Below are 17,524 nucleotides of genomic sequence, written 5' to 3' on the forward strand. Positions count from 1 at the left end.
CATGATGATAACAGAGGCTAAGGAGGAGACTGGGAGAGAACCGAACCCAGACCTAGGGATCAGGGACAGCTTCCCAGAGCCCATGATATATTAGTTGAATCTTGAAGAATATTTAGGAAATAGGCAGGAAAGGGGGGGGCATTCCAGGCAGAGGCTTTAAATATCATTTACAATAACATCCAAATGTGTATATGTAGACCTGACTTCTCTCTGGAACTCTAGAAACTTACATCCAAATGTCCACAGGTATCAAACTTACCATTCAAAATAGAACTCATGATTTTTACCACCAGTCCTACGACTTTCCCACTTGGTAAATAGCATCACCATTGACTGGGTGGCTTGAGCCAAAAGCATGTTGTCCTCTATCTTCTCTGTCCCTCACTTTCCACATCCAACCCTGTTAGTCCTGCTGATGCACCTCTGAGACATATCTTGCATCCCTCCCTCTTCCCCATCTTCAATATTCCCAGTGATCTCTTATCTTGACTGCCACAGAAGCCTTCCGATTGGTCTCCGCCTTGCACTCTTACCCTTCTCCAATCCATTCTCTACAAAGTAACCATAGTGAACTATCAAAATTATAAATGGGATCATGTCACCCAGACTTCAAATTCTGCGCTGGATTTACTGCACTTAGAATAAAATCCACACTCTTTACCTGGCCCAAATCCCAATATAATCTGTGACCACTGCTCTACTCTCATTTCCTTCCAGGCTCTCCTTTCATCCTTCTACTCCAGTCAACTGGCCCAGGGCCTTGGCACCGGTTGCTGCCTTTGCCAGCATGCTCTTCCTCCTGAACTTTAAGGAGCCAGCTCCACCACACTATTTTTTGTATATTTTTATTGGAGTTAGATTTGCCAACATATAGTATAACACCGAGTGCTCATCCCGTCAAGTGCCCCCCTCAGTGCCCATCACCCAGTTATGCCATCCCCCTGCCCACCTCCCCTTCCACTATCCCTTGTTCATTTCTCAGAGTTAGGAGTCTCTCATGGTTTGTCTCCCTCTCTAATTTTTCCCACTCAGTTCCCCTCCTTCTCCATATAATCCCTTTCACTATTTCTTATATTCTGCATATGAGTGAAACCAAATGATAACTGTCCTTCTCTGATTGACTTACTTCACTCAGCATAATACCCTCCAGTTCCATCCATGTCAGAGCAAATGGTGGACAGTCTCTTCGATAAATGGTGCTGGGAAAATTGGACAGCCACGTGTAGAAGAACTAGACCATTCTCTTACACCAGACACAAAGATACACTCAAAATGAATGAAAGATCTAAATGTGAGACAAGAATCCATCAAAATCCTAGAGGAGAACACAGGCAACACCCTTGTTGAACTTGGCCACAGTAACTTCTTACAAGACACATCTATGAGGGCAAGGGAAACAAAAGCAAAAATGAACTATTAGGACCTAATCAAGATAAAAAGCTTCTGCACAGCAAAAGAAACAGTCAACAAAACTAAAAGACAACCTACAGAATGGGAGAAGATATTTGCAAATTGCATATCAGATAAAGGACTAGTATCCAAGATCTATAAAGAAGCTATTAAACTCAACACCAAGAAACAAGCAATCCAATCATGAAATGGGCAAAAGACTTGAACAGAAATTTCACTAAAGAAGACATACACCTGGCCAACAAGCACATGAGAAAATGCTCCGCATCACTTGCCATCAGGGAAATACAAATCAAAACCACAATGAGATACCACCTCACACCAGTGAGAAATGTGAAAATGAACAAGAAGAAATAACAAATGTTGGAGAGGATGTGGAGAAAGGGGAACCCTCTTGCACTGTTGGTGGGAATGTGAGCTGGTACAGCCACTCTGGAAAAATGTGTGGAGGTTCCTTAAAGAGTTAAAAATAGAGCTACTCTACAACCCAGCAAATGCACTACTGGGGATTAACCCCAAAGTATAGATGCAGTGAAAAGCTAAGACACCTGCACCTCAATGTTTATAGCAGCAATGTCCACAACAGCCAAACTGTGGAAGGAGCCACCATGTTATTTATATCTCAATATACATGTCACCGCCTTGGAAAGATCTTCGTGATAACCCACTCTAAATTAATACATCACTCTGCTTTAATTCTCCATTATGGCACATGTTACCAATGAATGACTGTGTTTTTTAAAAGAGTATCTGTTTCTGGTCTATTTATTCTTACCAGAATGTAAGATTCAAGAGAGAAAAGGTCTTATTTTTGTCTTATTTAGGGTATAGAAGAGTAACTAATGAAGATTGAGGCACCAATAAAGGTTGAAGAAATGAACAGATAAATCCCCTATGACTCCCATAATAAGAAAAGACAATTTTGATATGTTAAGAAGTTGTTAATAAAGGCCTATCACCTTTGAGATCCCCAAAAACTAACAAGTATGAAACCATAAGGCAATATATTTATCAAAACAGAAGAATTTTCAGACTTTTATTGAGACTATCAGGGACTTTTTCACACCAAACATACAGAATATATATTTCTCAAAATACAATTCTGAAATATTCAGGCAGTTGGATCAGGTCGATCATAGCTGGGCTGTAATAGCATGCCGCTGAAGTCTCCAGGTTTAACCATTAAGGCTCACAGCCCTCTATAGGTGTGTGGTTCTGCCAGATGTTCTGAATTAACCATTAGGAAGGAAGAAAGCTATCCGGCTGCCATTCTTTGAAAGAGTAGAAAAATATCAGAATGCCCAGAAATACAGAATGCTCGGGAATTTTAATCAGAACAGAGTCCATGATGAAAGTGAGAATGCAAACCAGCTAAATGGGCAAAACTCAAGCTCCCCACAAAGATGCACTGGGAGTGCTCCCCTCAAGGCCCACAGCTGCTTAGTCCCCAGAGGCTGGCAGCCTGCGCTTCACTACAACATCAGAAGAGTGGGCAGGCAGGTCTGGCCCAGGAGCCATAATTTTGCAGCCACCCTTACCAAGAATAATTCAGGCACAGAAAGGCTGTTCAAAAACAGACCACAGAGTCCCTGGGTTTTTATTGATGGAAGCACTCAAACAACCCAACTGTTTGCAACTAGAAGCTGAATGACTCATAAACTCCTCCAGAAAGGTCAAAGCACACAGGGATTGACTGCAGAACAATAGATATAAGCTAACTTTTTAAAGGTCCATATTTTCTGATATGTGAATAAATAATATTAATTCATGCTCAACTAGATAACCTCTTGAAGTCTGGGCCATGTCTCTATTCACCTTTGTATCACCACAGTACTCAAATATCTAGGAGACAAGTAACAAGGGTTTGCCCTATTAAAGAAATCTCAGCTCCACTATCTTCTCTGGCTTGCTCACGCATCCTCTCTCTCTCCCTTTCTCTACAAACACACACACACACACACACACACACACACACACACACACACACACCACACCTGGCCTCTCTGTTAAGGTCTGCTGGTCTAGAGTCTTTCTTAAACCTGTGAAGAAATGGATCTTAATATTCCATAATGAACTTACCCTAACCCTAGCCCAAAAGCTAACACAGATGGACTGGAGTGGAGATGCCGTGGATCAACACTGGTGGAGAGGGTGCCAAAACACATCTGGCTCTAGAATAGAATGTTAGTTAAGAGACTATGAACTTATGATAACATAATTACTATTATAATAACATCACAGTTGTCCTCGTTGAAAGGTGGTAGAAAACATCTAGTGCTTGATGTGGTACACAAATGATGTTCACAAAGTCAACACCCCTCTGGGTCTCAAAAGACCTGAAGTCAGACATTTCCCCAGCCAAATGTGATTCCACTACTTTCTTCCTGTGTGCCCTTGGGCAAGTTATTTAAGCTCTAACAGCCTCCCTTTGCTCATCACACAGGTGGCCAGGATGAGAGTGCCCACAGAGTGGTCATGGGGAGGAAGTGAGATGAATTACATAAAGCCCTTAGCAGTGGCCCTAACACAAAGTATGCACTCAACAAATTATGTTGCAAATGCCAGTTACTGCGCTCTCCTACTTGAGTATCACTCTCATGCCTGACACCTGTGACTCTCCTTCTGAGATACCTGAGCTTGGTCGAACATGTTTCTCCACTGAAAGAAAAAGGCTCTGGGATTTTCATTCAATTTTGCCTGCATTCTCCCTCTGCAACAATGATTATAATAAAGAGAAAATCCCTGGCTCTAAGCTGCGAGGTCTTTGGTGTCACTTGGACCTTATTAAAGTCAGTGTACTGCCTATGCATGGGAGTGGAAAGTGACTCTCTAGCCTACGAGACCTTGATGGGACAATCCCTTGGGGCTGTCCTACTGCCTCCATGCTGCTTCTGTTCCATCAATCCCTTGATCCTAATTTGGTTTCCCAGGGAAACGTCTATGTTTTCACCAAGAAGAATGTTTCACAGAAAGCTGGAAAATAAGTAGTCAAAGCCAGACCTTTGGGAATCTGAGGTACCCATCTTCCTTCTTCAAATCAATCCACAATGATTAACTAAACACCTGCCATGTGCCAAGCACTACACTAGGGATGGAGACAATCTCCAACAAGACTCCTGACATGCAAAATATAAGAATAATTCCATGCAGAATGTACAGGTCCTGCCATGCAGAATGTATGGATGATTAATCCCATAGTTCATGCATGCATTACAGTTAATTTCACAAACCATGAATTACAAATTGAAGTGAGTCTTAGTAAGAAAAAATGCAGAAAGTTATAAGACTATGTAAGATGGTCTGGAGATTCTAGGAAAACTGCATGCTACAGAAACATCTAGCCAAGGACCTGTTTGAAGAGTGGTAAAAATTAGCCAGCCAAAAAGGTAGAAAAGGAGGGAGGGACAATAAAAAGACTTGTGGAGGCCCTGAACATCAAAATGTTGAGGAACTAAAAAAGGAACAAGGTTGCCAGAATATTAGGGGCATGGCGGAGATGGGAAGATTGACTGATTGACTGACTGACAGAGAACTGAATTGAATCAAATTGAATCTTGGGCAAAAGTTGGCAAAGTCCAACAGGATCAAATCTGGCCTGCCTGTTTTTTTGTAAAATACCCCCAGATAAGAATGGTATTTATATTCTGAAATAGTTGAATAAAAATGAATATTTAATTAGATGTAAAAATTACATGAAATTCAAATTTTAGTATCCATAAAGTTTTACTGGAACACAACCACTCCCATATATCTACTACATACTGACTATGGTTGCTTTTAAGCCTCAATGGCAAAGTAGTTGCAACAGAGACTACATGACATACAAGCCTAAAATATTTACTAAAATACTTATCTAGCCCTTTACAGAAAAAGGTTTGCCAACCCCCAATCTAGTGAGATAGGCAGAGGTCAGGTTATATAATTTTTTAGGTCACAATGAACATTTAGGATCTTACCCCATGAACAGGGGAACTCGTTAACCCATTAAAAAAGCAGAACAGCATGATCTAGTTAGTGTCCCAAACCTGTCTGCCCATTGGACTAACTTGGGAGCTTCCAAAATATGGATTATGAATCCAACCCCCAGAGACTGGGCATTAATTGGGCTCGTGTATAGCCTGGGTATGGGCTGTGGAATTTTTTGAAGATTCCCAGGTGACTCTAATGTGCAGATAAGTTTGGGTACTGTGAATAAAATCACATTTGCTTTTTTTTTTTTTCAAAGGTTTTATTTACTTATTCATAAGAGATGCGGAGAGAGAGGCAGAGAGAAAAGCAGACTCCATGCATGGAGCCCGACGTGGGACTCGATCCCAAGACTCCAAGATCACACCCTGGCCAAAGGCAGGCACTTAACCGCTAAGTCACCCAGGCATCCCACATTTGCTTTTTGAACATCTTAACTGAGGGGCTTTCCATCTTGCTACACACTAGAATTACTTGGGGGATGTTTTCAAACATTCTGATGCCCAGGCCCACCCAGACCAATTAAATCAGGATCACTCTAGAGCTGGGCTCCAAGAATTGTAATTTTTTTTTTAATTGCCCAGGTGATTCTGTTCTTTGGCTAGGGTTATACACGCTGTATTACCATGAGGCAGTAGATACAGGGAGCTTCCTGGGAGGCTACTTTGAGTGGTCCAAATGAAAGGTGATAGAGGCTCCAATTGAGCTGCTAAACATGGCTGAGGAGAGAGGGAAATGGGAGAGGTAATCAGCAGGATTTGGTGACTGGCTGGTGAGAGTAGGGGACTTAATGGGAAGTTTCAAAGATGGACCCAAATATCTAGCAAAGCAAATGGGTGCAGAGTGATGTCATTGATTGGGATGGGAATGTTGGGAGAGGAACAAGTTTTTTTTTGGGGGGGGGGGTAAGAGAATTAGCTCTGTTCTGACATATTGAAGAGGAAGGGTCTATAATGGAGTTAGTCATACTGAGGCAATAAGGGAATCTGGAGTTAAATCATAAAGGGCCTTGAATGCCGGTATAACAGTATTCTACTCACACAGTAGGCAATGGTTGCAGTGATACAGGAGGATACATGGGCTTTTGATCCAGATGCTGTTCCTGCCACACAGAATATGGTGTTCCCTCAGCTTCCTCATCTACAAAATGGAATTAAAAATGTTCACACTTTCTTCTTTACCTTTGGCCAGCAGAGACACTCAGTAAACATCCTTGTTATGAAAATTAAATGAGATATTGTGTGTAAAATCTTTAGGAATTTACATAGCACCAAAGGCTCTCAAAAATAGTAGTTGTTAATTCTAAAGGATTTCCAAAAAAAAAAAAATGACACAGTGACACTCTCCATAATGTTTTATGATATATACATGTGGACATCCATGGAAGGATCAATGAGTAGGGTCAGAAACTGGCTCTTATGTTCAGCAGTTGTGACAGACAACATAATGGTATCTGTTCACCCATTGCTAAGAAGTCAGGGTTCCGGCAACCCTGTGGAAACCACCATCCATCAGGATCCAGGCTACCCTGCTGGCACACTGCCCCTCCTTCCCAAGTGTGGTCCTCTCTTGACCAAGATAATAGCTAGACCTCTAGCCACCAGATTTAAATGCCAAGCAACAAGATGGAGACAAGGACAAAAAAAGGAAGGAAGAAGGCACACACCAAATGTCTTGAAGGAAGTTTCCAAGAAGCTGAAAAACAATATTTCTACTAACATCTCTTGGGTCAAAATTTGGTAACATGGCCACACCTAGCTGCAAGGGAGACTAGAAAATGTAGTCTTTATTTTGGGCAGCCATATTTCCAGTTGAAAACAGGAATTCCTGTAAGTAAGGAGGAAGAAGGTGATAGGTGTCAAGAAAGTCAGCCAGCAGCATCTGCCACAAGGGGCAAGGTCTTGCAGACTTGGGCTTTTCCTATGCTATTACCTCACCCGGGATGCCTTCTGGCTCCCTCCTTGGCATCTCTATTCTCCTTGCCTGGAAACTCTCCACCTTTCCATCACCAGTCTAATTCAACATTTCTTCAGAGACCTCCATCAGGATTTAACTCCATCTTGGCCATATCTAAACTTCTACTATTTCCTTGAAGACATATACATTAGTACATGGCACTTGAATAGGCTTTGAATATAGGTTTCACCTTGTCTTGGACAAGTCACTTTCTCCCTCCAGGTCCTCCCACACTGAGTACAGACAACAATGCCCACCTCACAACGCTGAAGGAAGGATCAAAGATTTCTGTGTGGAAAGTGGTCTGCGAACAATAAAGCACTAAAACACCTATTAGCTGCTAGCATCTCTACCCTGCTCATCAATTCATAAGAAGAAACAAAAGTAGTTTCTGGGAAGCATCACTCACAAAAGAGCAGAAGACCTGTGTATTCTCCTCCCTCTCACCTTCCCACAGCAAAGCTAGAAGAGGATTCCATCAACACTTAAATGGTCCCTACAAGCTGAAAATTAATTTAGAGATGAGCAAAGATGACTTCTTTAAAGAGAAAGGTGATCCACAGAAGCCAGAATGCTCCCTGCACTGCTGATAACAGCAGAATCAAAGCCAAGAACGCAGCTCAGATTATCGAAGCGAATGAGTCACGGTACCTGGCAAGGAGATGAGGTTTCAGCCAGACACCAGTCAGAACCAAGGAGTATGGATCTTGCAAATAAGTCAGATGAGTTCCTGTGACTGTTAACAACCTCAAGATGACTCCTGCCCTCATGCATGAAGCAAAAAAATAAATGGCTGCTGATCAACTGAAAGAGTACCAGCATCTGCTCAGATTAACCACGCATCTAATGTAAATCCAAATGCCCCTCACAAGTTGTCATTAAGTAAATACTTCTGTCCTTTTGATTATAAAACAAAATGTGTAAGCAGGAAAGTACTTAGAATATATATGGATGCTTTCACAATAATTTTAAAAGTGAATATTCATGTGATTATCACCACAGTTCAAGAGAGAAATCATTACAACACTTCAAAAGCATGCCAAGAAGTAATCACTCTCCTTGTTCTCATGTTATATATGTCTTTCCTTTTCTTTCTAAAATTTCCACTTACCTAGGTCTCTAAACAAAGTTGTTTGTTTCAAATTTTTTAAATAATAGTGGAATCTCATTGTATGTGTTCCTAGGAACTCTGCTTCTTCTTTTTTTAATTTTTTTTATTTATTTATGATAGTCACAGAGAGAGAGAGAGAGAGAGAGAGAGAGAGAGAGAGAGAGAGAGAGGCAGAGAAATAGGCAGAGGGACATAGGCAGGCTCCACGCACTGGGAGCCCGACGTGGGACTCGATCCCGGGTCTCCAGGATCACGCCCTGGGCCAAAGGCAGGCGCCAAACCGCTGCGCCACCCAGGGATCCCTGCTTCTTCTGCTCAGCATTGTGTTTGTGACCCCAAAGTATTTATGGGTGAAATGACATGATGTCTGAAATTTGACTTAAGATACTGTGAGGATGAAGGAGTCTCAAAGGATATGTTGAAGAAAATGGTGATCCCTATTGAAGCTAGGCAATGGATACATTAGGTTCTTCATACTATACTCCTGACTTCTAAACATGTTTCAATTTTTTATAACAACAAATTGTTTAAATTACTTTGTGAGATTCATTTTAACTGTGGTTCATTTTCATTGTAGTATAGCAATCATTCTATAAGTAATGTCCTAAAACCAGGAGCATCAGAATCATCTGGGAATTTGAAATGCAAATTATTTGGCTCTACCCCAGACTTACTGAATCAGAAACTTGGGGTAGGACGCAGCAATGTGTGTTTTAATAAGCTCTCCAGATAGTTTTGATACATGTTCAAATTGGATAACCATTATCAAATAGTATTCTATCACACAAATGAATCACAATTTATTTATCCATTCTATTGATGCACAAATGTATTATTTCAAGTTTTAGGATTCCAAGTTTATGTATATTATAAATAATCTTATATAAGACTTTTGGTGACAAGAGTCTCTCTGATACATACCTAATGGTAAAATAACAAAATCACAGGCTGTATGTATCTTTAACACTACATAATGATGCCAAACTCTTGTTCAAGTGATTCACCAATTTACAATCCTGCTAGTAATGTATGAAAGTAGCCTTTGTTCTACATCCTTGTCAATACTTGGTATTTTTCAGGTATTTTAACTGTTGCCATTCTGGAGTGTTTCTGCCAAATACTTTCAGGCTTTCCAACCTGGGATCAAAAATATGTATTAGGGAATAGATATATTAGGGGATAGAACTCCAGACATTCATAATTTTGCAAATATGTTAGTTGGAATGGACCTGATTTCAGAAAGAATTTGGCATGATGGAGAAACTGAAAGGGTCAGTGGGACTATACTTTGGAAGGCAAGAGGAAATGTGGTACAAAATATTATTGAGAAGTAAGGCAGGGACAAATCAGGGACCTTATACATGTGCTACACATTCGGTTTTATTCTAAGTGAAATTAAAAGCCAATGAAAGGTTTTCAGAAGAGCAATTTACATAGTTACACTTCTGTTATTTTTATATATTTAAAATATCTCAGGCACACATCTACTTCTAGCGATGATGAGGCCACATGATGTTTCAGACCACTGCTTCTGCTGAAACAACCAAAAAAACTGGGTAAAGCAGAGACACACCCCTGCTTGTAGCCATCACAGTTTTTTTTTTTTTTTATGATAGTCACAGAGAGAGAGAGACAGGCAGAGACATAGGCAGAGGGAGAAGCAGGCTCCATGCACCGGGAGCCCGACGCGGGACTCGATCCCGGGTCTCCAGGATCGCACCCTGGGCCAAAGGCAGGCGCTAAACCGCTGCACCACCCAGGGATCCCGCCATCACAGTTTTTGAGACAACACAGGAGTTGAGGGGACAAAATAATTCTGGACAAGAGAGAACCACAGAGGTGAGCCAAAATTCTGCAGCCATTTTTCCCCTTGGGACATTTGCCAAAACTAGGTGAGGGGAAGGGGGTAAGGATCCGGGCAAAGAACCTCAGCAGAGCTGCTTATGAAGAGGCAACAATATGAGAAAAAACTTTGGTAGTCTATTGAAAATAAAAACCTGAGAGACCAAGAACCAATAAGAAGGAAGAAGTAGAAAACTAAGCCCAATACTTGGCCAGTATTCCCCTGAAGACATTGGCTGAGTTCTGAAGCTGTGCAGAGCAGGAGGCTGAGAAGCCAAAAAGAAAGCTCCCCAAAGGCTTTCAATAGGAGTTTTAACAGTCTCTCAGTGCTGAAGAGAGAACAATCAAGAGTTCCACACAAGCCAGGTCATTGAGAACACCTTATGCTCTTAGCTGAAATCCCAAAAAGGCTACACCTTAAATAGAGGCATCAGCCAGTAGCAGATAGAGCTCTATCAAAACTAAAACATAGCCTGTAGTCAGCACAACCCCTAAGTGGATTACAATAATAAGTCCGCCAATATGCCTGCCTCACAGAATTTTCTCTTAAGGAAAATAACATCATTTACAACATACGTAATTTTGTGTACAAAATGTTGAGTATATAATCAAAGGTGCTGGCATGCCAAGACATAGACCCAAAGCCTAGAGGACAAAAACCCAAAGCAGATTACACAAAAAGAAACCACAAGTAACTCAGATATTGGAATTAGTATAAAAAGAGCCTATGTACACTCAACAGTATAATAACATTAAGGAGAAATTACATGGAAAGGCAGAGAATTCAAATCAACAAAAAGGATCAAATACAGGAAAAAAGGGTCAAATGGAACTTTTAGGAGTGTGAAATTAATAACTTAATAGATAAGCCAAACAACAGATTAGACATAGCAGAAAGGATGGTTAATAAACTGGAAGGCAGGTCAAAAATTTTTCAGCATTAAACCACAGAGTAAAATGGAAAATAAAGAAAAAGCATAAGAGACATGTGTGATAGAATAAAAGTTCTACATTATGTATGTTTGAGACACAGAAGAGAGAAAGAATGGGACAGTAAAACTATGTAAAGAGATAACAACAAACTAATCAGAGATATCAGTGCACAAAAAGAAAAACTACTAAGAATCCCAGTGGAGTTGACAGCAAATTAACAGCAAAAAATAATCAATAATCTGGAGACATCACAGAAAACGTGATAAAAACTAAAGACAAAAGGAAAATCCTAAAAGGAACCAGAGGATAAAAGACACATTATCTTCAAAGGCATAATAATAATGTTGGTTAATGGCTGATTTTTCAACAGAAATGATGGAAGCCTGAAGACAATGGAAGAATGTCTTAAAGTGCGGAGAAAACCCCTCACACATATAATTACATACTCAGAGAAAATGTCACTCAAAAATGATGGCAAAATTAAGACATTTCCAGATAAATAAAAACTGACAAGATTTCTTACCAACAAACTCACTTAAAAAAGATGCTAATGAAAGTTTAACTAGGCAGAAGAAAATAACCCCAGATGAAAGCATGGTAATGAAGGAAAAAATACAATGCAAAGGTGAACCTGTGGGGAACTGAGAATAAAAACTGATTGTTTAAAATAACAAAAATAATATATAAAAGATCTTTTAAATATGTAGATTAAGATGCATGAAAACAACACAAAAGATGTAAGGAGGCAAAGAGAATTAAAATACAATATGGAACCGTAGTATACAGCATTTTGTTTACCCAAAACAAATGAAAACATGTCCACAAAATGACTTGTAAACAAACAAATGTTTATTATTTATTATTTATTTATAGCACTATTAGTAATATCCAGAAACTGGGAACAATTCAAATGTCTATCTACAGGTGAACTTATAGACAAATTAAATGGAATACTACTCACCAAAAAAGTAAAATAAGACAAAATAAAGTACAGACACACTAAAAACTATGGATGGATCACACAGATATTATATTGAGCAAAAGAAGCCAGAATTAAGAGTACATACTAAGCTGTTCCATTTACAAGAGGTTCTAACCAAGTAAAACTAATTCATGATCCTAAAAGTCAGGATAATAGTTATCCTTGAAGTATCAAAAACTGGAGAGGGGCAGAAGGGGATCTCTGGGATCTCCCCCCTTACTGTGTCGATAATTTTCAATTTCTTGATCTAGTGGCAGATAACATTAAAGTGTTCACTTTTTGGAAATTCGTCAAGCTCTATACTTAGGATTGTTCATTTTCTATATGTATTTTCCAAAAAAAATTAAAACATATATTTCAGACATACAGAAAATTAAACAAATAGCAAGACTGTATCAACCATCAAAATTCGAAATAAAATATTACCACTACAGTTGGTATGTGCGTTACTGCCTCATTACACCTCCACCTACCCCACCAGAGATAAGGACTCCCATGAGTTTGGTTTGGTGTTCACCATCCCTCTGCACTCTTTTTTCCTTTACTCCTTATATAAATTCACCTAAACAATGTATAGAGCTCTTTCACATGTTTTTAAACTATATATAAAATGTAATTGGATTTCTATTTTTATTTTTTAAAGATTTATTTTAGAAAGAGAGACAGAATGAGTGGGGTAAGGGGTAGAGGGAAAGAATCTCAAGCAGACTCCCCGCTGAGCACAGAGTCCCACTTGGGGTTCTATTTCACAACCTTAAGATCATGATCTGAGCCAAAATCAAGAGTCAGACGCTTAAATGACTGAGCCACCCAGGCACCTCTGATTTCTATTTTTAAAAGATGATTCTATAAAGGGGCACAAGGGAACTTTCTAGCATTATAAAAATATGCTACATCCTGGTTGGAGTGTGGGTCCATGGGTACAGACATATGTCAAAACTCATCAAGCTATGCATTTAATATCTGTGCATTTCACTATAGGTAAATATCATCTCACTTAAATTATTTAAAAAGAGATCATTCATAGGCAATGAATGAGGGATGGACAGAAATGAAACCAACAAGGCCAGTTAAAATATTTCAGTAGACCTGAGAATGCCAAACTCAACTACCTAAGGAGGAAAGAAATAAAGACAGCTGTGGGCACAGTTCTTTGAGCAGCTTAACTGTGAAGTGGAGCAGTAAATTGAGGGAGACATAAGGCCAAAGTTAAATAGAAGATCAAGCTTGACCCAGTTGAGAGGAAACACTGAAGGCAAAGAAGAGAGAGGAGGGATCAAGGAAGGAACAAAATCCTTGAGATGAGAAGGGATGGGATGTGAAGTGCAGGTGGTTTGGTCTTTGCTGGGACACAATGTCTTCTAGCCTTTTAACTGGACAGAAATAAAAAGGGAACAGATATATAGGAAAGACTGGTGGTGGAAAGATATTGAAATATCCATCCAATGATTGCTACTTTTTCAATGATCATGAATCATTATCTGAAAAGGATAGGGAAGGGAGTGTTGAAGTCTGTGAAGAAGAACAGCATGAAATTGCATTGAAAAGGCTAGAAAGGCATCCCTGTATGGTGGATGTCATTAAGAAAAATCAAAGGTTCCATCTTGGACACGTTAAAGGCTCACCAGATATCCAAATCCTCGCAATACAGTAAGAGCTCAAAAGCAGGAATATTATTACTCATCTTTGATTAGCACTGCACAAAGCACACTGTAACCTAACCCTGTACTCAAGAGGGAATGAATAAACAAATATTAAAATTTTTCATATTTTCTTAGCACATTTGTATATCCGTGGTCATATTCTACAATGAAACTGAAGAAAACAGTCTCTTCAGAAATAATTCACCTTAGATATCAAATGTATTTTCCTTTGTCTCATTTTTTATTTTTGTGTTTTGTTGGAAGAAAAGCAATCTGTGTCTTCCAGTGTTATCAGTTCTTTATTTTATCTTAAAAAAAATGCTCTGTTCATCCTCCAAAGTAATTTTTAAGTAGAATTCACCAGTGGAGCAATTCTCATAGGAAATAAAGAGACAGACTCTACATCCCTATATTATCACGGTTTGTGACAATCACAGGATATGCTGGATGAAGAAACTGAAAACTCTTGCCAAGAAAGATTAACCTCTTCCTTGTATCCAAGACATCCTTGCTGCTTGCTGGTAAGTCACATGTGCACATGGAGTGAAGAAAGCCTTTAGCTAATATACAGGAATCTCAGGGTAGTCCCAAACCAAACCTAAACGAGCCCAGCAGAGCAGAAGCACTGGCTGTGTTAGGAGATGATTTAGTATACTGTGCTATTTATGTATCATTTATCATTTATGAAAGGAAACAAATTATAAATGCATTTCTTGAAGCAAAAATTCTATTTGTTGTATTACACTCAATTCCATTTAAAAGGACTCCATTCATGCAAGAATGACTGATTTGGTTGGCTTAGGAGTCCAATTTTTATGCTTACAATTCATTCATATACTTACTATGTATATTGAGTGCACTCTTCTATTTCCTGTTGCCACAGCCAGACTGTGAGTGCATGTGTTTTTGTCATTCTTAACTGTAGTAATTCAAAACTTCAGCTGTCAAGTTTGGAGCTAATATTCTCATATATGCCATTCATGCACTTTTCTTAAAAATAATTCCTTGTTTGCTCTCAGAAGTTCCTACCTAACATGATATGTAAAATGGCAGGATCAATTTAAAAAAAAAAAAAAAAAACCTAAATCTTTAAACACAGCTACAATATATTTTTTCTTGAAAATATCCCTTTTCCTATCATTCCCTTTATTCAGTAATTATAAACCCTAGTCAAGCAGTAAAATAGGACAACATGTTCAATATCAACAAACCACAAACAGCAGTGTTCACTGGGAGGAAAAGGAAGAAAATCTCAGTTTCATGCTAGACTATCTCTAGAGGGACTATCATCTGAAGTGTGGAGGCATCAATTATTTCTTCTATGCTGAGGGTTTACACATTTAAAGGCTCTGTAAGTCCACAAAATAAATAAGCCATCGTTTCTCTGTACCATCAAACACAACAGGATATCAGTCTTGTAAGCGGGTTTTAAAACAACAGAATTATGTGGGTGAATCCTAAGGTTTAATATTTCAGTTTTAAGAGAAACAGTTCTAAGGTGGCCAAAGTGCACTGGGACCATACTTGGAGTTGTCAGTTAGACAGTGTTTCCGGGACCAAAGACCAGCTCCATAGCAGAATCCTGTGATTCTAGAGTCTGAAGAAACCCTCGGAGTCTCCTAGCCCAATCTGACACCCAAGGCCTGAATTTTTTTCTCCAGTATCTCCGACAGATGGTCAGCCTCTGTTTCAATTACTCCACGGGGGGGGGGGGGGGGCGGTTCTCAAGAGAAAATTCTCAAGGGATATGATGAAAGGCTAGAACCAACCATTCAGACAGGGAGTAAGGCTCCAGTCAGCAAGCCTGCGGGGTGCAAACAACATTGTCAAACACCAGAATCAGACTTCCAGGAGAATGAGATTCAGGATCAGCAACCATGGAAGTGCAACGTTCAGACATGTAGAACCCCCCATTCTGCAACCATCCTCAGTCCGTTCACTGGCCTTGGGAGCAGCTCCCACAATCTGGAAGCAAGGAGGCTTTTCAACGACTGATTTCTTAGAGTAAGAAACGACACTTTCAGACTCACAGCAAGGTCTGTCAAGTTTAGCCAGGATCAAATCCGTTCCTTCTAAAAACCAAGCCAAGGGACCCCCTGCTGGAACCGCTAATGCTTAAAATACTTTAACTTTGGTCTTAACAATCCTCACTACAGTAAACTAGAACACTCTGGGCTCTTCTTTTAAAGGCGTATGTAGACTATGCCGTAACCGAAATTGCTCGGTTGGTGGAGGGCTCATGTGTGGGGCTGCCGGTTCAGGCGCAGCCCTTCATCCCGCCGAGTCCCGCTTATCCTCCCGGGGAAGGCGAGCGCCAGCACACCCCCAGCGGACCCGGGACGGCGCGGCCGGCCCTTACCTGTCGATGCTGATCACGCACAGGGTCATGATCGAGGCGGTGCAGCACATGACGTCCATGGCGATGAAGACGTTGCAGAAGAAGTGGCCAAAGATCCACTTGCCCCCGATGAGGTCGGTGACGCTGACGAAGGGCATGACTGCCACGGCCACCGAGAGGTCGGCCAGCGCCAGGGATACGATCAGGTAGTTGGAGGGCTGGCGGAGCTTCTTGACGAAGCACACCGAGATCACCACCAGGCAGTTGCCGGCGATCGTCAGCAGCGTGATGAGCGTCAGGACGGAGCCGATCACAACTTTCTCGGCCCTGCCATAGTTGATCTGCTCCCCGCAGCCGGAGGCGTTGTCCGGCGGCGCGTCCCAGGTGGGCACGGGGCTGGCCGTCACCTCTGCGGCCCCGCGCAGCAGGGGCGGCGCCCAGGAGCCCGAGCCCGGGCCGGCGCCGTCGGGGCCCAGCTCCGGCAGCCCGCGCCCCACCTCCGGCAGGAGCAGAGAGCGGAGGTGCCCGTAGAGGTCCGGGCGGCCGCTGCTGTTAACGTCCATCATCGTGCCGCCGTGCGCTGCTGCCCATGGAGCCGGCCCCGGGCGCTCACCTCGCCGGTTCCGCTCCGCCCGGCCCAGCCATGGGGCCCGCGCCGGCCACTGGGGGGCGCCTCGCCTCGGCCTCGCGGCCCCGCACGTCCCGGGGCCCCCCGGCCGCTGCGGACTCCCCGCGGGAGGCGCCTCCGGCACCGACGGACGCCCGGGACGCGCGGCTCGCCGGCCGCCCCGCAGCCCGCAGCCCGGATCCCGCAGCCCGGAGCCCGCAGCAGCCGCGCGTCTCGGCCGAGCGCGCCCCGGAGGCAGCAGCAGAAGTTGCGGAGTGCGCCCCGCCCCTCGCGCCCGCCGCCGCCGCTCCGCCGCTCCCGCCGCTCCCGCCGCTCCCGCCGCTTCCCTGCGGCAACCGCGCCGCGTCCCCCGCCGCCGCCGCCGCCGCCGCCGCCGCCGCCCGAGCCCCCGGAGCGCCCGGGACGGGCTTCCCCCGCGGGGCCGGGCCGCCGCGTCCCCCGCACCTCCCCGCCGGGCGGGGGGCGGTGCTCCGCGCGCCTCCCGGGATCCCGAGCCGCCTCGCTCGCTCTCCCGTACCTCTGCGCGGCTGGAGGCGCGGACCCCCTCCGACAGACTGGAGCCTCCGCACGGAATGAACGGCGCTCGGATGGGGGAGGACTTGGGGGGGCCACGGACGTTCGGACTCATTGCAAAATGAAGAACCTGGAGAGGATTTTTTGTTTTTTGATTTTAAAAAAAAACCTTTTCGAGCACTACACCAAGCAACAAATACTT

At 42.4% G+C, this 17,524-nt stretch overlaps 1 protein-coding gene across 2 annotated transcripts in view; it reads right to left on the reverse strand.

Annotated features, from left to right (window-relative positions):
- The window catches only part of HTR7 (5-hydroxytryptamine receptor 7), a 78,512-nt gene extending 61,492 nt beyond the window's left edge, over positions 1-17,020 (reverse strand). For both annotated transcript variants that reach the window (XM_055334451.1, XM_055334452.1), the window contains exon 1: positions 16,203-17,020. In XM_055334451.1, coding sequence (XP_055190426.1) covers positions 16,203-16,747 — 545 coding nt within the window. In that variant the 5' untranslated portion in view covers positions 16,748-17,020. The remainder of the gene's footprint in view (positions 1-16,202) is intronic.
- Between the last annotated feature and the right edge of the window lie 504 nt (positions 17,021-17,524).

The sequence above is a fragment of the Nyctereutes procyonoides genome, unplaced genomic scaffold (assembly GCF_905146905.1).
Source record: "Nyctereutes procyonoides isolate TBG_1078 unplaced genomic scaffold, NYPRO_anot_genome, whole genome shotgun sequence".
In the NCBI taxonomy this organism is placed as follows: Eukaryota; Metazoa; Chordata; class Mammalia; order Carnivora; family Canidae; genus Nyctereutes; species Nyctereutes procyonoides.